Below are 27,223 nucleotides of genomic sequence, written 5' to 3' on the forward strand. Positions count from 1 at the left end.
GTCCAGATAGGAGTACCCTTTCCCATCAGAGGTCAAGGCAATGGACACCCTGGGGCTTTGTGACATCATTCATGTCCAGATAGGAGTACCCTTTCCCATCAGAGGTCAAGGCAATGGACACCCTGGGGCTTTGTGACATCATTCATGTCCAGATAGGAGTACCCTTTCCCATCAGAGGTCAAGGCTGTGGACACCCTAGGGCTATAAATGTAAAATTCAAACATATATATGATAAGCCACCCTGATGGGATTGCTTCATAAGCACTCAATCATAACAAAATGTCATGGCTTTGCAAAACTCTAAAGGAAAGAAGGAAAGTCAGGGTGACCAACAGCCAGTGTGCTGAATAGTCACAGCAGTTTACAAATTATCAACTACTTTTGAAGGCTCCTGTGCTGATGACTTAGCTAAGACAGATGCAGATGTAGGGGTACCAGGTATGATCTTTCAGGATAATAACTGTCAGTAGTTTACAATCTAGCTGCACCTTCTTGAAGTCATCTGGACAGCTATAAGGAGGATGCAATAAAATGTTAGGATTTTCTAGCATTTGCCTGTAATTTAGCAGCCATCAAACAAAGGATCAGCTATTCTGCTCTCGCTTGCAAGTTCATACCTTTACTTAAATGTTGATCTTCTTTATATTTTCCTTGCCACTTTTAAAATTATTGTCCCTTCAATATTTGAATACAGTGCTTTTTAAGATATTTTGTTCCTTGCTTTTTATAACATTCTCTGTTAATTGGCCCCATGCCCTCTTAATAACAGATCACAGTTTCTCTCTCTCATTCATTATTTCTTCTGGAGCTCCATTAACTTCTGAAGAAGTCAACCAATAAAAAGTCTTGAAGGTGTTAGTTAACTGCAGCTCATCCATTTTCTATGTTTTAAATGGCAAATCCAAATAAGAGAGATATCATAAAGCCTATTGAACTTCTGTGGTATTTCATGCAGTCTCTTTTCTTCTCTTTGGCTTGGATTCGCGGACGAAGATTTATGGAGGGGGTAAAAAGTCCACGTCAGCTGCAGGCTCGTTTGTGGCTGACAAGTCCGATGCGGGACAGGCAGACACGATTGCAGCGGTTGCAAGTTTCATGCAGTAAACCACTGAAATATGGTCCTCACAAAAATCGAGTAACAATATACTGCGTAACATGTAATTGAACATTCCATTGTTAAGCTTTAAATGGTTTTGATTTTTTAAGATTACAAAAACTACCGGTAATTATTCTAAACAGGTATAAAACAATTTCAATGAGGGATAGGTGATCATTTTCTCCTCCAGGTCAGAAAATTATCGAGAAGTCATTGCCTTTTGACACTTTAAAGTGTCGTGTCATGAGTCTGAAACAGATTGAAACATCTACAGGTATTACAATTATGTAAAGATCCTCAAAATTGACCTTTGCTGTCAAAAAGCATTGAATGTGGAATGTCACTTTAAAATTTAGAAGCAGTTTTTTTTCTGAAGTGCGTGATTAGGAAAGTGCATCTCTGGATTTCATTTCAAAAATATCTGATTGGTTTTCAAGGTAAATGCTTGAAAACTTGTTTCATATGTGGAAAAACTGGTCCCAAAGGCCATGTTAAAATTATACACAGTGTGTGCTGCTCGGCATTTTTCAAATGAGCCACTAAAATGAACATAACTCATTTGACCATCAACAATTATGCATGTGATTGGTGCTGCTACGTACTTTACAAATGAGCACCCATTGTTAATGAGGGAGTGTTATTATGACAAATATGTCAACAGCTTGCTCTGGCAACATGTGCTCACTTCTACATAGTAAGAAAAGGGACCCGATTTTTTTTTTTACGTTGCCTGTTTGTGCATGTTGACCAGTTTTGTTTGCCTTTATTGCATTTATTGAAGATATTCGTTGGATTTTGCTTTGACTTTTTTCCTCTCTACTTTTTATCTTTGGTGACATCGACTTTATGATGACATGCAACTTGTGATCTTAACCAATGACAGACCCAATCCCAGTCAGACTTGGGTCATGTAAGGCTGTGTCATTTCTTCAATGCTATTCTTCAACTTCCTTAGTGCAATGCTGCATCTAACGTCCAACAAGTTTCACACTGGAGTGAATATAAAGGATGATCAGGAAGTGATTCAACCTTTTTTGTCTTTGCTCTAAAACAGTAGTTCTCAACCTTTTTTCCCCACTCACATACCACCTTAAATAATCCTATGCTGTGGGTGCTCTGTGGTTAGTATGAATTTATTTAAGGTAGTATGTGACTGAAGAAAAAATGGTTGAGAACCACTGCTCTAGAATGATGATCATCTCAACCCCATCACTTGATTACAGCACTGAGACATTAGTGAAATCTCACAGACCAAGATCCAAATCCTATTTTCATTAACTCATTAAGTGTACAAAATAAATTGAATACGCAGAAGGCAAAGATTCTCTACAAAATTTCATGCAATATTCAAGATCAACTGCATGTTCCAGGAAAACATGGGTCATTTTCCGTAGCTCAGAAGCCTTCATTCTGCAAATGAAAATCATGGTTCCAGCACAACCTTCTGCCCATTATGCAAAAGGACGTTAAGAAGACCAAAACCTCAAATTTGCCATCAAGCTCATGGTTTACTGAGCAGCAGTGCCCTCCTGTATACTTTGGAGCTCTGTACAGTAGATTCAGTAGATTCTCAAAAGATGAGTCAGCCATCAGCAAAATATTGCAAATTGATATGCAGGATAGGGTATCCAACATCAATGTCATCATCTGGATCAACAACCCCAGTATCTGAGCACTCATCACATTCATCTAGCTCTGGTGACAGACCACATTGTCTTCATGCTCCACACCAAACTTCTGAATTTAAATAAACCTCTAATTTAAGATTTCAGGATGACAGAAAAATGCTTCAAGGACATCGTTTTCCTTTGGTGGGGGTGAGGGGGAGTGATACATTCTCGACAACTCATGAAAATCCCTGGCCTGCAATGACTCAAAACAGGAAAGATGTTAAGTATCTCAAATCACTTCAATGGGCGAAGGCAACCATTCACAAACCACATAGGGAGCAAGAAATATTCCAAACCATCTACTTACATGCCAAAGCAATCACACATACAACAGAGCCAGCGGCTCCCACAGAGAAATTGTCAGGCATCACAGAAGGGAAAGAAGAAAAAGAGAGAAAAAAAGAATAATTTCTCTAGGATGATAGAAGAGACCCCAAAAAATGAGAGATTTTTTTTGAGATTCTTTATTCCTTCAGAGGATTATAGATCAAAGAAAAAAAAATGTCAGAGGAGGCTTGTCTGTAACATGTACAGAACCACTATTACCTAGCTGGATGGATTTCACACATTGCAGAGTTATCTGGCTAATTCATGTATGGTAACTGTTGACGGGATGAGCACATTACTGGCTTGTTGCCTGGATTAGCACATTGCTGTCTTGGGTGATAAACAACCAGAAAGGACAACGGTCCTGCCACTGATGCACCATTATTTTGCCATCTGTCAAGCAGTGAAGTGGTTCGGGGGGGGATTGCCAATGGCAAGGTTAAGACAATCTATTTAATTTAGGACTTGTGTTTACCGACTCAACTTAACTCTGTTAGAAATTATGTCAGTTGATGTGAAAATGCTACAAAACTCATTAATTATGAAATATGGATAAATATTTCCTGCTTTGTTTACTGCTTTCAATGCCAAAAGAATAACTATAAGGAGACAACTTGAATGTGCTGTCTCAACTTAATCCTAATAGAAATTATGTCAGTACACATGTTCATGTGAAAATGTGACAAAAGTCAATAATTATGTAGAAATATGGATAATTATATCCTGCTTTGTTTATCATTTTCAATACCAAAAGTATAATTGTGAGGGACACTTGACTGTGCTATACACAAATACAGCACACTTTTCATTCTCAAGCAAATTCCTGGAATAGATATTAGAAATCAAATCATTCTTTTTCCATCAAGGTAAGCAAAATTAGACTGTACCTTGCTGCCATAGTCTCTTGTATCCCTGTTCAATCTAACATCTGATGTGCCTCTTCCAATGTATTTGACCTGGTTTCTTTGTCCATCTGTACTTCCATAATCCACTTGACTTGGCTGAAGCCGTTCACTCAGGTTGACTGGCTGATCCTCTGGACTGGCACTGTAGTCCAAGCCAATGGAGCTGTTTCCATTTACTTCCGGGAATGTGCTGCCCCCCAGTGTACTGTTTGAGGCTACAGGGTTCAAGGTCGTGGAGCCAGTACCACTGCAACATTCTGAAGATGAATCATCTGATAATGGAAGAAAAGTGAATTTTGTCACAATGGGCCATTCATTAAAATACTTATGTATGAATGTTTCTTCTGCTTTTTTTTTCTACTTTATGATGGAAAACACCTTCATTAAAAAATTTATAACACTGGGTCTAACATGCCATCATTTCATTTGAACAACATGAATTGTCAACATGGCTCTCAACTCTGGCATGAGGCTTACCAGAAGCTCCAGGGCACACCGCATTGAAATAAATAGCAAAGTTTGAATTGTCACCTGGAACGATTTCAAAATTCTTGCTGGAGGTGGAAAGTGGTGGTGTGGTCACCAAGCACAAACGAGGAGTTTGCCACTCAAATATTCATTGGGGTAGCAGAGGTGGAGATGGTGAGCAAATTTAAGTTCTTGGGAGTCACCATCTCAGAGGATCTTTCCTGGACCCAATGTACTAATGGCATCGTGAGGAAAGCACGCCAGCACCTCTGCTTCCTCAGAAGCATGCGGAGGTTTGGTATGACATCGGAAACCTTGGCAAATTTCTACAGATGCATAGGAGAAAGTGTGCTGACCGGCTGCATCATGGTCTGGTATGGGGACACCCGTACCCTTGTGCGCAAAGCCCTCCAAAAGCTAGTAGATACAGCCCAGGACATCACAGGGAAAACCCTCCCCACCAGTGAGAACATCAACAGGGAATGCTGCCACTGGAGAGCAGCAGAAATCATCAAGGATCCACACCATCCAGCACATGCTCTGTCCTCGCTGCTGCCAGTCTGAAAGAGGTAAAGGTGCCACAAGACTTGCACCACCAGGTTCAGGAACAGCTGCTACCCCTCCACTATCAGACTCCTCAACAACAAACTCAATCAGGGACTCATTTAAGGACTCTTACATTGACATTTTATTGATTTTTTTTCTCTCTCTGCATTGCACAGTTTGTTTACATTGCTTTATTTGTTTACATGTGATGGTTAAGTGCAGTTCTTTTTGCACTACCAATAAGTGGTAATTCTGCCTCACCCACAGGAAATGAATCTCAGGGTTGTAAGTGATGTCATGTTATGTACTCTAACAATAAATCTGAACACTGAATAATGCGCACACTTGGGAGAAGATGGACCAGATTGTACTCAGAATAATCTCTGCCCATGCTCACCTACCATGTCCTCACCCGATGAGATCTATTGCTTTAGTTTTGTTATTACACAGTCTCAGAAGACCTTAATGCCTTAGTCCTATGGCCATCCATAGAATGCTGTGTGAATGACAAGCTGATCCTTAGATATTGTAACCCAAATCTTCTTCAGCAACGTCCTAAAGACTGTTCGTGCTTTCAAAGGCCTGTTTCACTGTATTTAAAAGGTCTTGACAATCAGAGACATTCTAGTGTAGCTAAAACTGACTTATATAACCATATAACAATTACAGCACAGAAACAGGCCAATTTGGCCCTTCTAGTCTGCACTGATCCATGCCCCCCTCTAATCCCACTTACAAGCACCCTGCCCATATCCCTCCACCCCCCCTCCCATCCATAGACTCATCCAACTCTTTCTTAAATGACAAAATTGACCCTGCCTCCACCACCTTTCCCAGAATCCCATTCCACACAGTAACCACTCTCTGAGTAAAGAAGTTCCCCCTCATGTTACTCCTAAACCTTTGCCCGTCAACTCTCAACCCATGACCTCTTGTATCCATCTCTCCTACTCTCAATGGGAAAAGCCTTTCCACATCAACTCTATCTATCCCTTTCATTATCTTAAACACCTCTATCAAAACCCCTCTTAGCCTTCTACGTTCCAAGGAATAAAGACCTAATTTGGTCAATCTCTCCTTGTATTCCACATGCTGAAACCCAGGCAACATTTTTGTAAATCTTCTCTGCAATCTCTCTATCTTGTTAATATCCTTCCTATAAATCGGTGACAAGAACTGCACACAGTCCTCTAAATTTGGCTTCACCAATGCCTTGTACAATTTCATCATTACTTCCCAACTCCTGTATTCTATGCACTGATTTATAAAGGCAAGCATACTAAAGGCTTTCTTCACCACCCTATACACATGCACTCCTACCTTCAGGGAACAATGCACCGTTATTCCTAGATCTTCCTGCTGCAATGCATTCTTATTTACCACATGTCTTGCTTTGATTATACTTTCCAAAATGAAGCGCCTCACTTATCAGCATTAAACGCCATCTGCCACCTTTCTGCCTGCTCCTCTAAGCAGTTTAAATCCCTCTGCAATCTTTGAAAACTCTCTTCATCATCCACAATTCCCCCAATTTTAGTATCATCTTTATATTTACTAATCCAATTTACTGCCCCATTCTCCAGATCATTAATATATATGACAAACAGCAATGGTCCCAATACTGAACCCTGAGGTACACCGCTTGTTATCGGCCTCCATCCTGACAAACAATTATTTACTACTACTCTCTGGCACCTTCCTTCCAAGCCACTGTTGAATCCATTTGACTATCTCCAAATTAATACCCAAGGACTTAGCCTTCCTAACTAACCTCCCATGCGGAACCTTATCGAAGGCCTTACTGAAGTCCACTGCTCTACCCTCATCAATATTCCTAGTCACCTCTTCAAAAAATTCAACAAGATTGGTCAAACACGACCTTCCACCCACAAATCCGTGTTGAGTGTCCCTGATCAGACCCTGTCCCTCCATGTACTTATATATATCTTTAAGAACGTTTTCCATCAATTTACCTACCACAGACATCAAACTTACAGGCCGATAATTGCTAGGCTTGCTCCTCAAACCCTTTTTAAACAAAGGAACCACATGCGCAATACGCCAATCCTCCAGCACAATATCCGTCTCTAATGACATTTGAAAAATCACTGCCAGAGCCTCCGCTATTTCCTTACTAACTTATCACAAGGTCCTGGGGAAAATCCTGTCAGGACCTGGAGACTTATCCACCTTTATATGTTTCAAAAGCTCCAGTACTACCTCTTTCTTAATCACCATAGTCTCCATATTTACCCCCTTTGCTTCCTCTACCCTGCACAGTTCAATATCCTTCTCCTCAGTAAATACTGAGGAAAATAAATCATTCAAGACCTCCCCCATCCCTTTTGGCTCCTCACACATTTGTCCTTTCTGATTCTCTATTAGACCAATTTTGTCTCTCACTTTGCTTTTGCTATTTACATATTTGTAGAAACAAATATTTTTACTTTGCTTGCTATAGCCACCTCATACCTTCTTTTAGCTTTTCTAATTTCTTTCTTAAGATTCTTTTTACATTCAATATAGTACCCAAACATCTTTTTTCCCTGCTTCTTATATTTATTGTAGTACTTTCTCTTTTTTCAAACCAAGTTTCCAATATCCCTTGAGAACCATGGCTCTCTCAAACTTTTGACCTTATCTTTCAACCTAACAGGTATATAAAGATTATGTACTCTTAAAATCTCTCCTTTAAAAGACCCTCCATTTCTCTATTACATCCTTCCCAGAAAACAAATTGTCCCAATCCACCCCTTGTAAATCCTTTCGCATCTCCTCAAACCTAGCTTTTCCCCACTCAAAAACCTCCACTCTGGGCCCAGACCTATCTTTTTCCATAATTACTTTGAAGTTAATGGCACCATGATCACTGGACCTGAAGTACTCCCCCACACATACCTCTGTCACCCGACCCATCTCATTCCCCAACATTAAATCCAACACAGCTCCCTCTCTAGTTGGGACCTCCACGTATTGATGTAAAAAGCTATCCTGCACACATTTTACAAACTCCAAACCATCCAGCCCTTTCACGTAATGGGTTTCCCAATCAATATTCGGAACATTAAAATCCCCCACAATCACTACCCTGTGCTTATTACAAATATCTGCTATCTCCCTACTAATTTGTTCCTCTAATTCACGTTCCCTATTCAATGGTCTATAATTGCAACTTCCCCTTTCCCATTCCTCAATTCCACCCAAATAGGCTCCCTGGATGAGCCTTCTATTCTATCGCATCTAAGCACCGCTGTAATATTTTCTCTAACAAGTAGTGTAACCCCACCCCCTCTTGCGCCCCCCCCCACCCCCAGTTCTATCACACCTAAAGCAACTAAATCCAGGAATATTTTGCTACCAGTCACATCCCTCCTGTAACTATGTTTCACTAATTGCTACCACGTCATAAAGTGTCAATCCATACCTTCAGCTCATCCACCTTCCTTACAATGCTCCTAATGTATGCATTTTAGAGATTTCCCACTTTTTACATCCTGTAGGCCCCTATCTTTACCAACAACTCTCTTATGATCTTTTGCAATCGACCTCTGTCCATCTTCGTATAGAGCATCCCCCTTTTCTATCACCTGCCTTTCCCCCCCTCAAACACCGTCAATAAGTTTTCTTTGATTGCACTCTAACCTTCTCCTTGCTGTTCTCCTTCATTTGGTTCCCTCCCTCCAGCCATTCTAGTTTAAAGTCTCCTGAGTCACCTAGCAAACGTCCCCACCAGAATCTTGGTTCCCCCCCCCCCCTCCGGGGTTCAAATGCAACACATCCTTTTTGTACAGGTCACACCTACCCCAAAAATGGTCCCAGTGATCCACAAACTTGAATCCCTGCCCTTTGCTCCATCCCTTCAGCCACACATTCATCCTCCATCTCATTTTATTCCTGCTCTCACTGACGCATGGCACAGGCAGTAATCCCGAGATTACTCCCTTTGCGGTCCTTCTTTTTAACTCTCTACCTAACTCCCTGTACTCACTTTTCAGGACCTCTTCTCTATTCCTCTCTATGTCATTGGGACCTACATGTACTACAACTTCTGTCTCATCTCCTTCCCCCTTTAGGATGTCCTGGACTTGAGCAGCAACATCCCGAACCCTGGCACCAGGGAGGCAAACCACCATCCGGTTCTCCTTGCTCTGTCCACAGAATCCCCTGTCTGCACTCCTGACTATCTGACTATCGAGTCCCGTATGACTATTGCCCTCCTCTTCCTTTTCCTACCCTTCTGAGCCTCAGAGGCCGACCCAGTGCCAGAGCCACTGACACTTTCCCCAGCTGGGCTATTTCCCCTAACAGTACCCAAAGAGGAGTACCTGTTGTTGAGGGCCACAGCCATAGGGGTCCTCTCTACCACCTTACTATTCCTCTTCCCTCTCCTAACCGTGACCCACCTGTCCTCCTCCCGTGGCCCTGGTGTGACCACCTGGCTGTAACTCCTATCTATGACGACCTCACTTTCCCTGACCCGAGCAAGGTCATCGAGCTGCAGCTCCAGTTCCCTAACGCAGTACCTGAGGAGCTGCAGCTCAGTACACATGGTGCAGATATGGACATCAGGGAGGCTAGAAGACGCCATAACTTCCCACATCTGACATAGAGAACAGCAAAATGCTCTCACACTCATCCCTTTGAAAGATTAATGTGAAAAATCACTTGTTAAAATGTTTTAATAAGTTTGATAACATAATAAACCTGTTAACTAAAAACAAATACAGTGCAAAATAAGGAAACAAAACAAAAGCAGTTAAAGGTAACCATTTAATGAAGACATGCGATCATGTTCAAATAAGTGAGACCACTGAATATCTAGATAGTCCTTCTATGGGTGGCATAGAATGGAGAGGCCAGATATAAAATGCATTCATCCTTCCAACTCAATACGGTACAGAACACCCATGGATTCAATAGTGGGACCAGGGTCAATGACTGAATTCAGATATGTAGTGCATTGGGCTAGAAGTCCAGAACATATGGCATGATTTGCAATTAGATGTTTGTCCTCTACTGAACTGTCCACAAATCTTCAGCAAGATCCAGCTGCTTATTTTACAAATGTTGCAAGATAACAAGGACTGGGAGTAATCAAATCATGGAAAAAGTAGTTAGAGACTTATTTTGTATTCTGGATTAGATAAGTACTGCATAGAAATAGGAATTCAATGACATTCTAAGAATATCAATTCTCTTCCCTCCAGTTAAATGCTTACACCTTTTCCAAATGCAAAATGTTTAAACATTACCAGCCTTTGCCTTGTGTTTTGCTGTTTACACTCTCCAGGGCCCCCTTAAATGATTTGATGCAACGTAGTGCCAGATTCAGATCTCCATGGACCTGTCTGAAGGAATTATGAATATGAATTTGAATGTAAAAATAAAGGGAAATAAAGATGTTTACTATTATCCTTCCTGCTCATCTGTAACAAGCACTTCAACGGAGAATGATAAGCATTTTAACACCCATACAATAACTCCAGACTGATGTGTCTTACTACATTTCTGCATTCTCAAGATGCTGAACAATCTGAAAAATGCCATCTCTTTTTTTAAAAACAACATTTTTTTTAATCAAACTAGTAATATTCCCATCATTTTGGGTTAAAGATTCAAAAAAATGCTTCTGTGGTTATATCAAAAAAATCCTTGCTCTTGCTGAAGGCTGGTTTTATAATGCACATAGAAACTGCTGGTTCACGCTCCTAGCTGAGAAGGACTCCTGTCTAAGTAAGAAACCGAGTGAATTTAATTTTTCAAATGGAGGTGAAATTAGGCAGGTTCTATACTGCGTAAACAAACGTTCTATAAAATGTTCTAATGAATCAGATTCAAAGGTTTCAGAAATTATGTCAGTTCCAAATCTTGCCTTAAGGTAAAGAAATTCAATACAAGTTTTTAATAACTTTGTTCATTCTAATTTCACATAGATAAATGCATCTCAAAAGCCTATCAAGTCTCACCAAGCATATCTTAATATGCAATTTCTAATAAATCTAACCAAGGGTTCACTTTCCAAGAAGAAGTGAGTTATTCCTTTGGAGGTAAGAATCGAAATGGGTTGTGAAGCTAGGAGATCTGGAAATACAAATACAGATTTCTGTGTATTAACGCAAGCTGACATGACCAAACAGAGTGCAATCAAAGTACCTGGATGAATTCAAACTAGGGAGGGACTATTAAATTTATATATATTTTTGTAAGATTCCACTTGTTGATCAGTATGATTTGGTATTCTGGTTTCCAAGTGACAAAAGGAATACTAAAATATTGAAGAAAAATTACAGAAACAAAAGCACAAACATGAGAGCAGAATTGAGAAAATACAACATCCAAGATATTTTGAGGGCAATAAGGAATTTAAAGTTATCAGTACCACTAAAGAGGAAATACTCAGAAATTTAAGGGGACAAATTCTGAGAGAACGGTACCTGGATCCTAGAATTCTTAAGTAAAATACAGAAATGCTGGAGAAACTCAACAGTTCTCGCAGTGTCCACAGGAGGTAAATATACGGTATATAACCGACGTTTTGGGCCTGAGCCCTATCTCAAAGTATGAATAAAAAGCAGGCAGGTGTCTGTATTAAAAGGCTAGGGAAAAGGAAAGAATGGGAGGGGAAGGGAGCACAATTAAAAGAGGTTAATTGTGGTAAGAGGACAAGAAAGAGTAAAGGTGAGATTTCATTCAGGAAGGGTTTTTTTGGCTCTGTGAAAGGAGAAGGGGAAAAGGAAAAAAAAGAGAGGAGAGAGACAGAGAGAAAAAGACATCGGGAAAGATGGTGGTGGGGGGGGGGGGGGGCTATCGGAAACCAGAGAAGTCGATGTTAATGTCATCTCATTAAAGCCCAGACAGAATATGAGGTGGTGTTCCTTAAATTTGCAGGTGGTCTCAGACTGGCAGTGCATGAGACTATGGACAACTATGTCAGCAAAGCAATGGGGCAGTGTATTGACATGTGTGGCCACTGGGAGATCCCTGCTATTGCGGTGGACAGAGCCAAAGTGCTCAACAAAGTAAGCTCCTAGTCTTTTCCAGTTTCTCCAATGTACTGGTTGCATTAAATGACCCCTGCAGATTCACAAGTAGAATTGCTTTTGGGGCCCTGAATGGTAGCGTAGAAGGAGGTGTGGGCAGCAAGTGGAGCTCCTCCTGCAGTCACAGGGGTAGATGCCAAGGAGGAAATTGGTGGGAAGGGAGAAGTGGAGGAGGGAGTCACTAAGGGAGCAGTCCCTGTGTAAGGCATAGAGGGGAGGAGCAGGGTGGTGGGACCAGGTAGTAGGTGGCAGAAAATGGCAGAGAATTATATGGTGGATATGTGAGAGTAGATGAGAACAAGAGGAATCTGGTCCTTGTGGCACATGGCAGATGTGGGATAATGGAGGACATGCAGGTAAGGGCCAAATTGAGGGGGGTAGAGAGGAAGCCACATTTTTTGAAGGAGGGCATCTCAGATCATCTTGCATGGCACAGGTGGCTGGTGGATGAACTAGATGTGATCTTCTAGAATCTCCAAGAGTTTGGTAGAGTCCCAGCAGATTAGAAGGTAAAGCATGAAACATCACTAATTTAGTGCTTTATGGCAGGCAAAAGGAAATTTCATGTAATATCAAATTTTCTAGTATACAATCCAGTAATCCTTGGGGGAAATCAGAGGTGGAGAGGGTGAACAATTTAAGTTCTTGGGAGTCACCATCTTGGAGGATCTTTCCTGGACTCAACTCACTAATTGCATCGTGAAGAAAGCACATCAGAGCCTCTACTTCCTCAGAAATTTGCAGGGGTTTGGTTTGACACCAGAAACTCTGGCAAATTTCTACAGTTTTGTGGTTGAAAGTGTGCTGACTGGTTGCATCACGGTCTAGTATAGGGACACCAATACCTCTGAGCGTAAAGCCCTCCAAAAAGCCAAAACCCTCCCCACTATCAAAAATATCCACAGGGAATGCTGCAGTCAGAGAGTAGAAGCAATCATCAAGGATCCACACCACCAGCAACTCTGTTCTCAATTTATACAGTGTGGGAAAGTCAGTGTTTTTTTCCCCACAGTCTTTATAAATTGTGTGCTATAGCGCTACCAACTTTTCCATGCTGTTCACAAATATTCCACGCTGTTCAAAAATATTGCTATTTATTTTTTCAAAAGGTTTGCTTCCTGAAAAAAAAATTGGGATTATGATTGACAACTTCAAACTGAACACAAAAATAATTTCAGATTTCCTGTATTATGTTGGAAGTTGGAGAAACATCAAATTATTTTTTTATTGAATTTAGCATGTTTAATCACATAAAGATGATGACACTTTGCGTTAGTTCAACTGACCTAAAAATATTTTTCTGCTGATTTTTGTTTGTACTCAGCATCTGATGCCTCTCATGTCAGTGTCCAACAATAGTCAACCAGCATTAAGAAATTCCAGTTGCACGGATTCCACTTTTCTATGGTCGCAATGTCCTGGTGAAACATTTCACCATGTTTGTCAATGACCGCACCGAGATCAGCAGGGAAGAAGTTCAAGTGCAATTCTTCCTCAGGAGTTTGCTGAGGAGCTAGTGGAGTTGTTCAAGTGAACCGGTACGGACTTGAAGGGCCGACATGCCCTGTTTCTGTGCTGTAAACGGTTATATGGTTATTTCCTCTCTCTTTCTCCCGCTGTGACTTTCCCATGGCAAAGTTTATACCTTCATTTTAATCTTTATGTTCCTGCACTCACGCAAAAACTTGGGTCATTTCAAACCCAAATCCAATTGCCCGTTTCACACTTGAATGATTGTCTGCAGATGCCAGGACTGTACTGGGGTCGAGGCCAGTGTGAGAGGACATCATCTGACACCAGCATTGAGCCGATTTTGATTTCACACTAGACATTTTAAAGGCTAATTGGCCATGAATTCCTGGGATCATTTTCAAGTGTGAAAGGGGCTATAATTTCCACTTTGTAATTTCTTAACTGTGCACAGTGAAGCCTGTACAATGTCTGTTACATACGGATAAACATGTTGCCTCCTCAAAGTGGGAGGTTTTGAAAACAAACAGGATTCTTATCTGGCTGCTTTCAGGAAGGTTAAAATTATCATCCCAATCTACTTAGTTAAGACATTCTACACAAGCCTTCAGGCCTAACCTTTTTAAAAGAACTTAAAAACAGGTACCAGAGGCTTGATGAACAACCACATGGGATATTCCCCTATGTATTATCCAACAGTATAGTTCTTCAGGAAATGTGCTATTTTATATTGTGGTTTCTTTATCTTTTGTTGGTTAATAATTTGACCAACAGTCCTGTTGAAGAATAACAGGAAAGCTTGAGGAGGTAACATTATAGAGTTTGCAACTCACCAGAACCATGTATTCAGTTCCGATGCAAAATACCTCCGTGTTCATTTATAGATAAGCTATCCGCTTATTAAAGTGGATGAATCTTTTCTTGTTGAAGAACTAAACCCTGCCTAATTTCTCTCAGGCAAAGAAGAAAACCCACAACTGGAAAGCGGTGTTGCTCTCAAGTGAGCAGGCAGCAGACCAAATTCTGAGCTGCAGTTTTCTTTTCTTCTGCTTCCAACGGACTTTAAACACCCCCTTCCACTTACTCCAACTCTGGCTTGCAATATTAATTTTAATTGAGCTGGGCTAAGCAGCCAAGTCAGAGGCCTGCTGTGAAATTTTCATTAAAACCCTAACAGAAAACAGTGCAAAACAACTGTCAAACTTGTTTACTCCATAAAACTCCTTTTTTTTTGCCCACATGCAGATTCTGACAGTGCAAGACAGACTCCAGTGGAAACTAAATGTCGCGTTGACATATGAAAGTATTTTGCATGCCAGAGGTGTCTGGGCATTCTCGGCAGTGCATCTACTCTGAGAAAACTGGTGGCAAATTACCTAGAGTCCGAAGAACTGGAGACTACAGCCATGAGAGAAAATCTACTGCTTCTAGAATGCCCCAAGGACTCCTGCACTCTTACAGGAGTAGTAGCCACATGTTCTGATAGAAGCCCATACATTAAAATAGCATTTTGACCCACTAATAATACAGGGCCATCCTCTAAGAACAACATTGTAATGTAGTTATCCATTTGCAGTAAATCCCCTGGCATCTGGCACCTATAGGGATTGGTAGGTGCCAGATAAACACATTTTCTGGTTGCTTAAGATTTACTCTTACAATCCCCAACTAATACACCTGTATTAAGAATATACAGTTTGAAAGATAAAAGTCTGAACAAACTTCACTTGATTTAATATATAAACCTTAAAACATTTTACTTTATTTGCAGTCACTTTCTTTGAAAATATTTAACCGTCACTGCAACTACAGGTTTTCTCCCTCCTTGGAGCTGCCCCAAAGACAAACAATAACATTATAGATATTAACCCCCCACTCTGACTGGGGCACAACTCTTACTAAGCAAGGATAACAAGACACTTTAAGAGAGTCATACAACAGTGAGCCACATGAACTAGCACTTCATCCTGGACAATGCCATTTTATTCAAAACACAACTTTATTCAAAATTTATTAAAACAGCTGCTACAAACAAAGCAAAACCAAGACTTTCTGTTGGCTGAATATTTGCTCCCATCTTCACCAAAGGTTTGTGTTACTTTAGAGAACACTTACAATTTTAAACACATATTTTTTAAACCTATTATTATTATTATTTTTTATTTTCCTTGAATTCTGGAAACCAAGGATTTTACTGTACTTTGGCATGATAAACTTAAAGCTTGTTAGACATTAATAAATCCATCATGTACTACAATAAGTTCTCCAATTCTGTCTTCCAATCTATTTTGCAAAATTTCTTTTCATAACTACAGTTAACATCCTAGCAAATGAACAAAAGTGTTTTTGTCATACATTTTTCAATACAAAAATATATTTTAATTCTCCAATTCCATTTTGCAATGCACGGCATTAAAATGTATTTAATTTTTAAAAATAAACCCTGTCTGCATATTTGTTATTGTTTACTATCCTATGAAATCGACATTTTTTTTTACATTCATGGAAGTCTCAGAATGGATCCCATTATTTTTCTTTGTTTTCATTTTCCTGTTAAAAATGGTATCGTATATGAAACACAATGCTTCACAGACTCTTCGGTGTTTTATTGCTCTTACTGACTGAATCTGCAGGGGCTAGACTCGTAATAATTTCATTTTGTATTCATCCCCAGACATACCGACAACATAAAGTGATTTCCTTGACACGGCCTTAATATCAATGGTTGCCGTTGCTAATTCCTTCACTGTACAGAACTTGCTTCAATGTCCCTGAGGGGTGGTCCAACCTTTTCACTGACTCGGCACCCTGGGATTAAGTTGGTTTATCCCTCTGAGAGGCAGCACGAGTAAGTCTTCATGCCTGCAGAAGAGCTGGCATTGCTATGGTAACTCTGCTCCTCTCCGCAGCACACCAATGAGAAACTCTGAAGAACTAACAGTGAAAGATGTCCTTGGTTGTCAGATAGGCCTCGGGTCTTTCCTCCGTGATGATTTTCATTCTGGATTACTGACCTCCCACTTCAAGTTTTCCACTGAGATATAACTAGTCATATAATGGGTAATGCTCACACTAAGCTTACAGCCTGCCAGCCACAATTACTCAGGCAAGACACAGAAAGCAGTGAATGGAAGAAAATAAATGAAAATCCTGTAAAGCATCTTCAATTTTTAAAAATTCTAAATTACAAATAAATTCAGTAATTTACAATAAACACTTTGCCACACATTTCTCAATTTGCTGGTATTGAAAGTCAAACCTTTAATTTCAAATGTTATAACACATTACAAAACAAGGGCTATTGCAGTGGATTTGTTTTCTCTGCTGTGGTAAATTCTTGCTATACCAGTTTGTTTCATATATTAGGTCAGAATGGGGCTGCACTGGCACGGTTAGCGCAATGCTATTACAGCGCCAACAACTTGGATTCAAATCCAGCACTGCCTATGAGGAGTTTGTACATTCTCCCTGGTAGGTTTCCACCGAGTGCTCCAGTTTCCTCCCATCCTTCAAAACATACAGGGGTTGTAGCTTAATTGAGGCATTTGTGCAGCAGGCACTCATGGGCGGGATGGACATGTTACCATGCTGTATGTCTAAATTTAAATTTTAAATTGTAGTAGGAATTAACTAAGACCTGTCACAGACACCGGACATCCATCGCAAGTATTTAAATTTACATACCTACTGGATTTATGGTAAAGCTCTCAGGATTTCCAAACAATGAAAAATGGTGGATGATCAATTTGGATCCTACTGCCAATCACGTTTCAGGAGTCTGCAAAGGCTTGGGGTGACATCGGAAACCTGGGAAAATTCTACAGATGTATAGTGGAAAGAGTGCTGACTGGAGGCATCAATAGCCTGGCTTGAGTGCACAATACCTATGAATGAAAGCTCTGCACAAGGTAGTGGACATGGAACACAGTCATCAGAGAGCAGTGCCAATAACCAAGGATCCACACCATCCAGGACATGCACTGTTCTTGCTGCTGCCATCAAGACTCGTACCACCAGGTTCAGGAACATTTCCTACCCCTTCACCATCAGACTCCTATACACTGTATCAAACTCGTTAAAGGGTTCTTACTTTGTACATTATTTATTACTGATTTTTTTTGCAGTTTGTTTACATTTCTCTCTTGTGAATTAAAAAAACTTTTTTATTGAGTACAGTATACAGTTACTAATAAGTAGAAATTTTGTGTGGCCCGCAGTAAAAAGAATCTCAAGGATATATGTGATGCCATTGCTGTAGTCTGACAATAAACTTCTAAATCCCCAAATCTCAGGGCACATTATAATATTCTTCCAACAGCATGAGATCTCTGCAACTTGAGGATGTAACTGGTTTGAGCAAAATAAGCTCAAACTTTCTACTGTGTCTAATTTTCTGCATTTAAATCAAGAAGACAAATTATTATTCTGAACGTGGATTGAATGGAAATGGCAAATTCAGTAACTCAGTCATACAATTCAATGAATGGGTCACGGATCTCTTTTATTCCCAGATAACCTTTGTGTACCTAAATTCTTTTGACACAAAGCCATTCTATGTTACAGGTATGCATCAAATTTATTGCTCTATATTCTTTTTAACCATTAATCTCTTGTTCTTTCAGTACTTCTCCTTTAATGCCGCTTCAAAATCTTATTATGGAAGCACACCAATGCCAGTTATGACCTGAAGCACGACATATTTTGTTCATAACCCCATCTTTGGGTAATTTTAGGCAGGCTGCTCACAATAGGCTTTTATCAAAGTTCAGATTTATCGTCAGAGTCCATACATGACATCATGTACAACCCTGAGATTCTTTTTCCTGTGGGCGAGGCAGAATTACCGCTTCCAGCACAAACAGTATACAAATTAAATATAATTTTGCTGTGTATGGGTCTTCTAAAGAATGGATGGTAAAGAAATCTAATCCTACTGGTCTATAGTTACATGGTGCTGCTGTCTCCGACACGCACAGTTTAGCCATGCTGCACAATATTTTGTGTAAGTACATTGAAAGTGTCACAATCTGCTTTAGCTATGTTTATTTGGAGAAGTTAGCAGTTAGACAAGATAATAAAAACCAGAATGATGCGAGAAGACAGAGACAACTAATTTCACATGACAAATCGGAGCACATATCTGTTTGGATAAAATGTCTTTAACCTGAAAGTACAATTGCTTCACTTTCTCCATTTGATGCAGAGCATTTACAACAGTTTTTAAAAAATTTTTCAGGAAAATTTCTTGCGATTGAAGCTTCCCTAGAACTGGGTAAAAATAGGAGGAGCATATTAGGCGTCAAATTTAGTAATTTGGAGTGCAAAAAATTTTTTAAATGTTGAAATCAGTGAAATCATGACAGATGATCTTTGACCCAGTTTTATCAAACTTGCTTCAATGCCCATGAAAATTATTACTTTGTAGGGAGGTAGGAAAAACTCAAAGCGACTTTGCAACTGAGGAGTTAAACAGGAAAGTCTACAGATACTTTGCGATAGAGCATGCTAGTTCCTTTGAAACAACCATAGACCTACCATCAATGGATCCAAGTCATAATTAAAATCACCTGCAGTGTACTTGATAGTTTTACAACTCTTTGGTAACTTGAATATAGCAAACAGCAGATCATGAAAAGGTACAACGGGGTCAATTTTTATTATTTGCCTCCCAAAAAAAGTGAGACATATCCCTGGCTCCTGCTCTGATCCTACATTAGCTATTTAGCTCCGCACCCGCTAAATCAGACGAGAATTTTATTAAATATTTTCAAGACGCGACATTTATGGATAGCTCTTCGATGACACAGGCCATTGTACTCTCGTTCCATAAATTCTACTCTTTACCCAACCCACAAACATCCCTGAGCAAACGATATTTGGAATCATTATCAGCTTTAAGGAGAGAAATAAACTGCGTTGTCCAACAGAGTGATATTCAGCGATCAAACTGGATCTGACTGGAAAATGGAACCAAATATTTATTAACATGACACCTTCCTTCCATTCTGAATGTTGCTCTTACTTTGGAAAGTCTTCCTTCTAACAACTTACGTCGGACACTCAGAGAAGGGGAGATGCAAAATGGACGGCAAGGTTTAGATATTTGCTCTAGTCAGTCTTGGATGTTTGCAAGATTCTGCCAAAAAAAAATTAATATCAGGAACAATAAAGAGATCCTAACCATCCCCAACTTGACACACTTTTCCCTTTCTTGGTATCACTCACTCCAAGGCCTCTCACAACAGAATGGGATCAAATAAATCTTATTGGTTGCAGCATGGTAAAAGACCAGGAAGAAGGTGGTTAAATGTTTGATGGTTTGGTGAGCATCAAGCAAATTTGCTAGTCCTGTCAATTTCTGAGTTGACAAGTAACTGTCATTTGGACGGTTGATCGAACAACATAAGAAATTGGAGCAGGAGTAGCTGAATCAATAAGATTATGGATGAACTGGTCATGGACTCAGATCCACTTATCCACCATTCCCTCAATTCCCCTATGGGTCAAAGTTTAATCTATGTGTCTTATGAGGCTGCCTCGACTGCTTCATTGGGCAGAAAATCCACAGTTAATCTGTCATGCAAATAATTCAAGGTATTTCAATCAAGCAGAAGATAGCCATTTGTTTTAAAGCTAACATCATAAGCTGGACTGCAAATTTTGGACGCTGCTCAACTGACTGAATTCCTCCAGCAGATTTTTTTTTTACTCCTGAATCCAACATCTGTAATCTCTTATGTGTCTGATTTTGGAAGTTAGTAGGCCCACACCTCACTAGAGAGTGCTGTGCCACTTTGAACGGAAAGAATGGCAACTCATTCAAAATTAAATTGTTAGAGTACATGCATGATATCACATACGACATTGAGATTGTTTTTCTGGGGCGGGTGGAAATCAGGCTGAGCAAATCTATGGACATCTGTAAACTTTATGAAATGTCAACTGTAAACAAACTGTGCAAATGGAGATATTAAACGAGTCTCTAAATGAGCACTGCCATCCAAGAATCTGATAGTTGAGAGGTCTCGAGCCCTGTGGTATCTACCTCCTTCCTGATGGCAGCAGTGAAAACAGAGCAGGGCCTAAGTGGTTTTTAATGTTTAAAAATTTTAAAATTTAGATATACAGAACAGTTGCCCTCGAGTCTGTGCCACCCAATTTACACTCAATCAACCTACACACGGTATGTTTTGAGCGGTGGAAGGAGACCGGAGCCCCCGGGGAAAACCCGCACAGGCACGGAGAGAATGTACAAACTCCTTACAAACAGCAATTGACAATTATAGCATAGAAGCAGGCCAACTTGGCCCTTCTAGTCCAATCTGAACACTTCCTCCCACCTAACCTCACTGACCTACACTCAACCCGTAACCCTCTATTCCTTTCCCAGCCGTATGCATATCTAACTTCTCCTTAAATGCGCGGGATTCGAGCCCCGATCCCAATCGCTGGCACTGCAAAGGCATTGCGCTAACTGCTACACCAACCGTGCAGATCCTTGATAATCGATACTGCTCTTCGGCAGCGATGTTTCATAGAGATACCTTCAATGGTTTGGAGAGTTTTGCCCGTGATATACTGGGCTGAGTCCACTCTCTTTTTCAGGATTTTCTGCTCAATGGCATTGGTGTTCCCATACCAGGCCATGATACAACCAGTTAGCACACTTTTCACTACATAGCTGTAGAAGTTTGCCAAGGCTTTTGAAACATACCGAATCTCCGCAGATGCCAGAGGTGCTCCCATGCTTTCTTTGCAATAAAACTTATATGATGGGTCCAAGACAGGTCCTCAGAGATAGTGACGCCCAGAAATCTGAAGTTGCTACTTCTTGCTATCATTGTTCACAGCAAAATTTGACTCAATAAGTTTATACTATTCAAAAAACTCAAAGCTCTGCTTGTGGAATTCCCCATCATTAAATTTAAAAAAAGGTTCAATAACATCACTCTGATAATCCAGGAATATAAAACTTTGAAAGTGCTAAATTTAAGGTAATAATATTAAATATTCAATTTTCTGCCCGAAAGTAGCACCATTAAAATTCATTTCAGTAATTGTAATTTCACAATAACTAATAATCCTGCAAAGCAAAGTTAATTTATTAGTTTTACCATGGTGTATTGCCACACATTTTAGCATTAATTACACAATGATCCTAACAATATGACACTAAGCTAGGAGGGGTTGTGTGCACGGAAGAGGGGGTCAGGAAGCTCCAGTGTGATTTGGATAAATTGAGGGACTGGGCAGATCCATGGCAAATGCACTACAATGTGGATAAATCGGAGGTTATCCACTTTGGAAATACAAACCGGAGGGCAGATTACTATTTGAATGGCAATAGATTAAGAGCTGGGGAAGTGCAGAGAGACCTAGGGGTACTTGTACACCAGTCTCTGAAGGCGAGCATGCAGGTACAGCAGGCGGTTAAAAAGGCAAATGGTATGTTGGCCTTCATATCAAGAGGGTTTGAGTGTAGGAACAAGGATACCTTACTGCAGCTGTACAGGGCCTTGGTGAGACCCCACCTGGAGTATTGTGTGCAGTTTTGGTCACCTTATCGAAGGAAGGATGTTCTTGCAATGGAGGGAGTGCAGAGGCGATTCACCGGGCTGATACCTGGAATGGCAGGAATGACTTAGGAGGAAAGATTGCGCAAATTGGGATTGTACTCGCTGGAGTTTAGAAGATTGAGAGGGGATCTCATAGAGACCTATAAAATTCTGGCAGGACTGGACAGAATGGATGCAGATGGGATGTTTCCAAGGATGGGAAAATCCAGAACCCGGGGCCATGGTTTGAGGATAATAGGCAAACCATTTAGGACCGAGATGAGGAGGAATTTCTTGACCCAGAGGGTGGTGAATCTGTGGAATTCATTGCCACAGAGGGCAGTAGAGGCAGGTTCATTAAATCTATTTAAGAGGGAATTAGATCTATTTCTTCAGTATAAGGGTATTAAAGGTTACGGAGAGAAGGCGGGGACGGGGTACTGAACTTTAAGATCAGCCATGATCTCGTTGAATGGCGGGGCAGGCTTGAAGGGTCGAATGACCTACTCCTGCTCCTATCTTCTAGGTTTCTATGTTTAATAGCTAGTATATTATATTCCGATCATCCATGGTTTCAAACTTAACGACTGCATCATCAATCACATAAGAGGATCACTTATGATGAGTTAGAAAGTACAGCTTTAACATTGTGAGAACAAGGAGTTCACAAAATCAAAGGGATGGAAAGTTAAGAGATAAAGTTTCCTTTAAATAAGATGAGGTGTTGTCTGATTTATTGTTTTTAATTATCAAGAAAATTATACTCACAAAACCTGTAAAATTTAAAACATTGATCGACATTGTGAATGTTATTTATTTAGTGCACACTTCAGAAGATTAATTTGTATCAAAGTTAATTCAAAAGTGAAATTTAATGCACCCACATAATTGTTTTCCATGCATTCCACTTCATCTAAAGAATTTGGGTATTTTCATTCACAGTTCTGTTGTATATTGCTGGTGTCTGTCATGTATTTCCTGCCCATTGTTGTCCTGACAAAATTATGGCGAGCTAACATTGATTCACTGACTGACAACTGCGTGTCACTATATTGAGATGACACTGGAATCACCCATCTTTTCTGTAAAGGCAGCAAATCTCCTTTACTGGGGGCAAAGTTGGGGGGGGGGGGAAGTGGGTTTAACGGAAACCGGATTAGTCAGTTAATGCCATCCAGTAGGAGGTTGCCCAGATGGAAGATGAGGTGTTGTTTCTCCAATTTGCTGGCAGTACATGAGACAGTAAGCAGACATGTCAGCAAGGGAATGGGATGATGAAGTGAAATGAGTGGCCACTGGGAAATCCCCAGTATTGTGGCAGACATAGCCATGGTACGATCTTCAATTATTTCTCTGATTAAATGAAATTCTTATGTCTAGAAACTGGAAAGCATGGTGTCACACACTTGTACAGCTACCACATATAGCATCAACAACCCTGGAAAAGTCAAAACCAACTTTATACACCAAGCCAACCATGTATACTCAAGGGAGGGGAAAAAAAGCATGAAAAACTTTGAATCTATACCAATTATGCAATGCTGTCTGATTTGTTTGCTCTGTTCCAACACTGAATTAATGTCCAATATTAAGCACAATATTCTGAAAACTGTAAATACATGAGTGTAGCGGGCTGCACTGATTAACAAGTGAACCGGATCATGGAGGTGCAGGCTCACACTGGCTGACATCACAATAGGCCCGGTGGCCGAAAAGGATCATGGGAGTGGTGCTGATAAGCTCTCGGAGAGTTCCAGTAAAGACAGTTAGTTGGTTGAACTCACTCACAGCTTCTGTGTGTGTTTTTTTTTCTTTGATTTGCACAGCCCCCGACCACAGTGGTGACCCTGAAGGTCCAAAACAGCATTTTGGACCCCATAATGAATGACATGAGTGCACAGAACACAGTCTCACTGAAGTTGCCACCCTTTGGACCTCACAGATGCTAGACTGGTTCGAACAGGCTAAGGACCAGTTTCAGGTCAGGCAGATCACAGCAGACTCCACAACATGTTACCTCATGGTCAGTTCGCTCGACCAGGAGACTGCTGGATGAATCATCGACTTCTTATATCAGCTGCCAGCAGGTATGAGGCAATTAAGGCACTCCTTATCCGCACCTTTAGGCTTTCCAGCCACAAACGAGCAGAACGGCTGCTCCATGTGGATGGCCTGGGCGACCACACACCATCTACCCTTATGAATGATATGCTGGCATTAATGGATGGCCACAGGCCCTGCTTACTGTCAAGCAGATATTTCTCATTTGCTGGAATACATCCGCCTACTTCTCGCAGACAACGACTTCATTGAGCAGGTTAGCAGCCTATGCAGATGTCCTGTGGCATGCCAAGGAAATGGGCAGGGTGTTCATTTACTAAGTTGCAGTGTCACACCCAGCGACTCATCTCTCTCCCACTCCACTGAGTAGGCTTGCAACAGCCGCAGCATGTGGAGATTCAAACTTGGAATGGTGGTGTTTCTACCATCAGAAATGGGGTTCTGGAGCCTGCCACTGCCATCCATTTTGCTCTCATCCGGGAAATGCTGGGGCCATCCGTCGCTGATGGCTACGATGGTCGGCCACTGAGACAGCATACTTTATCTATAGGACCAGCACTCAGGGAGGCATTTCCTCATGGACGCAGGGCAAAGATCAGCCTTGAACTGAGACACCCACGCCGGTAAGTTGGGTCCATCTCTCACCACTGTGTGGAGGCATCGCTTCTTCAACATGCTACATGGGTTGGCCCACCCATCCATATGGAAGAAAACTCAACAGGTCAGACAGATTCATGTGGCATGGCCTGTGTAAACAGGTGGGCCACTGGACCAGGACTTGTCTGCGCTGTCAGACGCCCAAAGTGCAGAGGCATGTGAAAGCCCCTTTTCAGTCTTTCCCGCCAACACACAGCCCATTTGACCACATCCACATAGACATTGATGGGCCACTGCCAGTTTCCAGAGGTGCCACGTACCTGTTCATAATGGTGGATAGGTTCACCAGATAGCAAGAAGCTGTCTCATTCTTGGACGGCTCCACGACATCCTGTGCCAGAGCACTCTTCGCCAACTGGTAGCCCATTTTGGCCTTCCTTCCAATATCATGTCGGAGATTGGGCACAGTTCACGTCCGGCCTATGGGCAGTTCCTAGGGACTCAATTACATCACATCACGGCCTACCACTCACAGACTAATGGCCTGGTGGAAAGGTTCCATCGGCATTTGAAGACAGCCCTTATGACACAGCTCTGAGGCCTCAGATTGGATGGACGAGCTGCCATGGGTGCTCCTCAGCATCTGATCAGCGCTGAAGGAGGATTTTGCCACATCCTCCATTGAGTTTGTCTGTGGGGCCCCACTGACAGTCCCGGGAGAGTTTGTACCAGCAGCTTGTGGTCAGGAGGAAACACCTATGGCCCTGCTAACACAATTTTGCTAGAAGATGGGCACCTTGGACCCCATCCCAACCTCATGCTATGGTCCAACTCCATCCTACGACCTGAAAGATCCTGAAAACTGCAAATACATCTTGATAAGGAGAGGCACGCACCAGACACTACTTCAGAGTCCAAATAAGGGTCCGTACAAGGTGTTACAAGACATTAGGTCAGTGTGTCTTTTGGACATTGGGGGTAGGCAGGAAATGTTCATGGTTGACTGCCTCAAACCAGCACACCTTGACCTCAAACAACCAGTACCAGCCCCGTAGCAAAGTGGTCAGCCTCCAAAACATACGAACTGTTTACGAACCGTGGACTAGGCATCTCTGAACACCAGTTCTTGGGTGGGGGGGGGGGAGGGGGGTGGTCATGTAGCAAGCCACACTGATCTACAAGCAAACTGGGTCACAGAGGTGCAGGCGCATACTGGCCTGACATCACAAAGGTCCTGGTGGACGCGCAAAGGATCATGGGAGTAGAGTAGATAAGCTCTCAGAGTCCAATAAAGTCAGTTTGTTGGTTCAACTCACAGTTACTGTGTGTTTTTTCTTTCGTTCACTGCACCTAATACCGACTACTCGAGTTGTATATATTATCTATGGGTCTAAGGGTAACCATCAGAACACCAGTGAGAGAGATGGGTAAGTGGAATGAGCCAAGATGTAAATGAGATGGGAAAAATTACCACTGAGATAGGTACATCAGTTTAAAAAAAAGGTTTTAAGGGAGTTGGGCCAAATGCAGGCAAATGGGATCTACTCTGATAGATAACTTGGTCAGACAAAGGACCTGTTTCTGTTCTATATAGCTCTGACTCGATAAACTTAAAGTAATCCACTTCAACGCTGACTCCACTGAGAGGCCTCTCCCATGCACATCTCATTATCATTTGTTTCAAAAAACACAACATTAATTAACATGAAAAAAGGAGAATTACTTAGTCACTGAACAGAACAGAAACTATCCTATATTTTTTTCCCATGTTACATTTCCACAGATCTGAATCTAATAACTAGATTTGAGAGGTATAAATTACACTTGCCTGTGAATCAATCCCCATTGACCTAAAACATGCCTTACAAAGTCAGTAGCACACAATAAGAATTAATTTATCTTTATAAAATATGCCACAAACATTCTCTGCAGATGACCTCACCAACAAATTCCTGATCAAAATAAAATTCTGTGTTCCCCTCATCCCTCACAATTGCATTACAGATGCTCAACCTTACCCAAACAGACATAAAATTATCATCTGCAATGTGCTCTGTACTAAGGAACCTCCTCATTGATTTCAGAGTTCAAATACATTTTTGCAAAATTAAAAACACGTGATAGTCCAGTTCAAAATTGTACTGCAGCCAGACAACAGAAACCTGTAATGTAATCCACTAGAGGAAAAGATCCTTCACTTTTGCTTGTCAAACAGAAAACCTTGAAAACACACAGCTGAAAAGACACGAGTCTTTCTCTGAAATAATCCTTGAAATTTATTTTTTCCCATTTTTATCGATTTTTTATTTCAAATGTTTCCATCATCCATCCGCAATAGTTTTACATGGCACTGGTGCTTCAGATTTAGTTTACATCTTCTATCTTTTTTCTTTGGCTTGGCTTCGCGGACGAAGATTTATGGAGGGGGTAATCTTCTAATACAAAATTAAAGCCTTGGCAAATCAGAATTGGGAACTTTTGCATGCAT

General features: G+C 41.0%; 1 protein-coding gene across 1 annotated transcript in view; it reads right to left on the reverse strand.

The window, feature by feature from the left end:
* Positions 1 to 25,892, reverse strand: part of LOC138737278 (nucleolar protein 4-like) — a 96,080-nt gene extending 70,188 nt beyond the window's left edge. Inside the window, exons 1-2 of the mRNA XM_069888029.1 lie at positions 25,832 to 25,892; positions 3,981 to 4,270 (exon numbers count right to left, since the gene is read on the reverse strand). Of these exons, the coding sequence (XP_069744130.1) occupies positions 3,981 to 4,270; positions 25,832 to 25,892 (351 nt within the window). The remainder of the gene's footprint in view (positions 1 to 3,980; positions 4,271 to 25,831) is intronic.
* Between the last annotated feature and the right edge of the window lie 1,331 nt (positions 25,893 to 27,223).

Source organism: Narcine bancroftii, chromosome 6 (genome assembly GCF_036971445.1).
Source record: "Narcine bancroftii isolate sNarBan1 chromosome 6, sNarBan1.hap1, whole genome shotgun sequence".
Taxonomy (NCBI): domain Eukaryota; kingdom Metazoa; phylum Chordata; class Chondrichthyes; order Torpediniformes; family Narcinidae; genus Narcine; species Narcine bancroftii.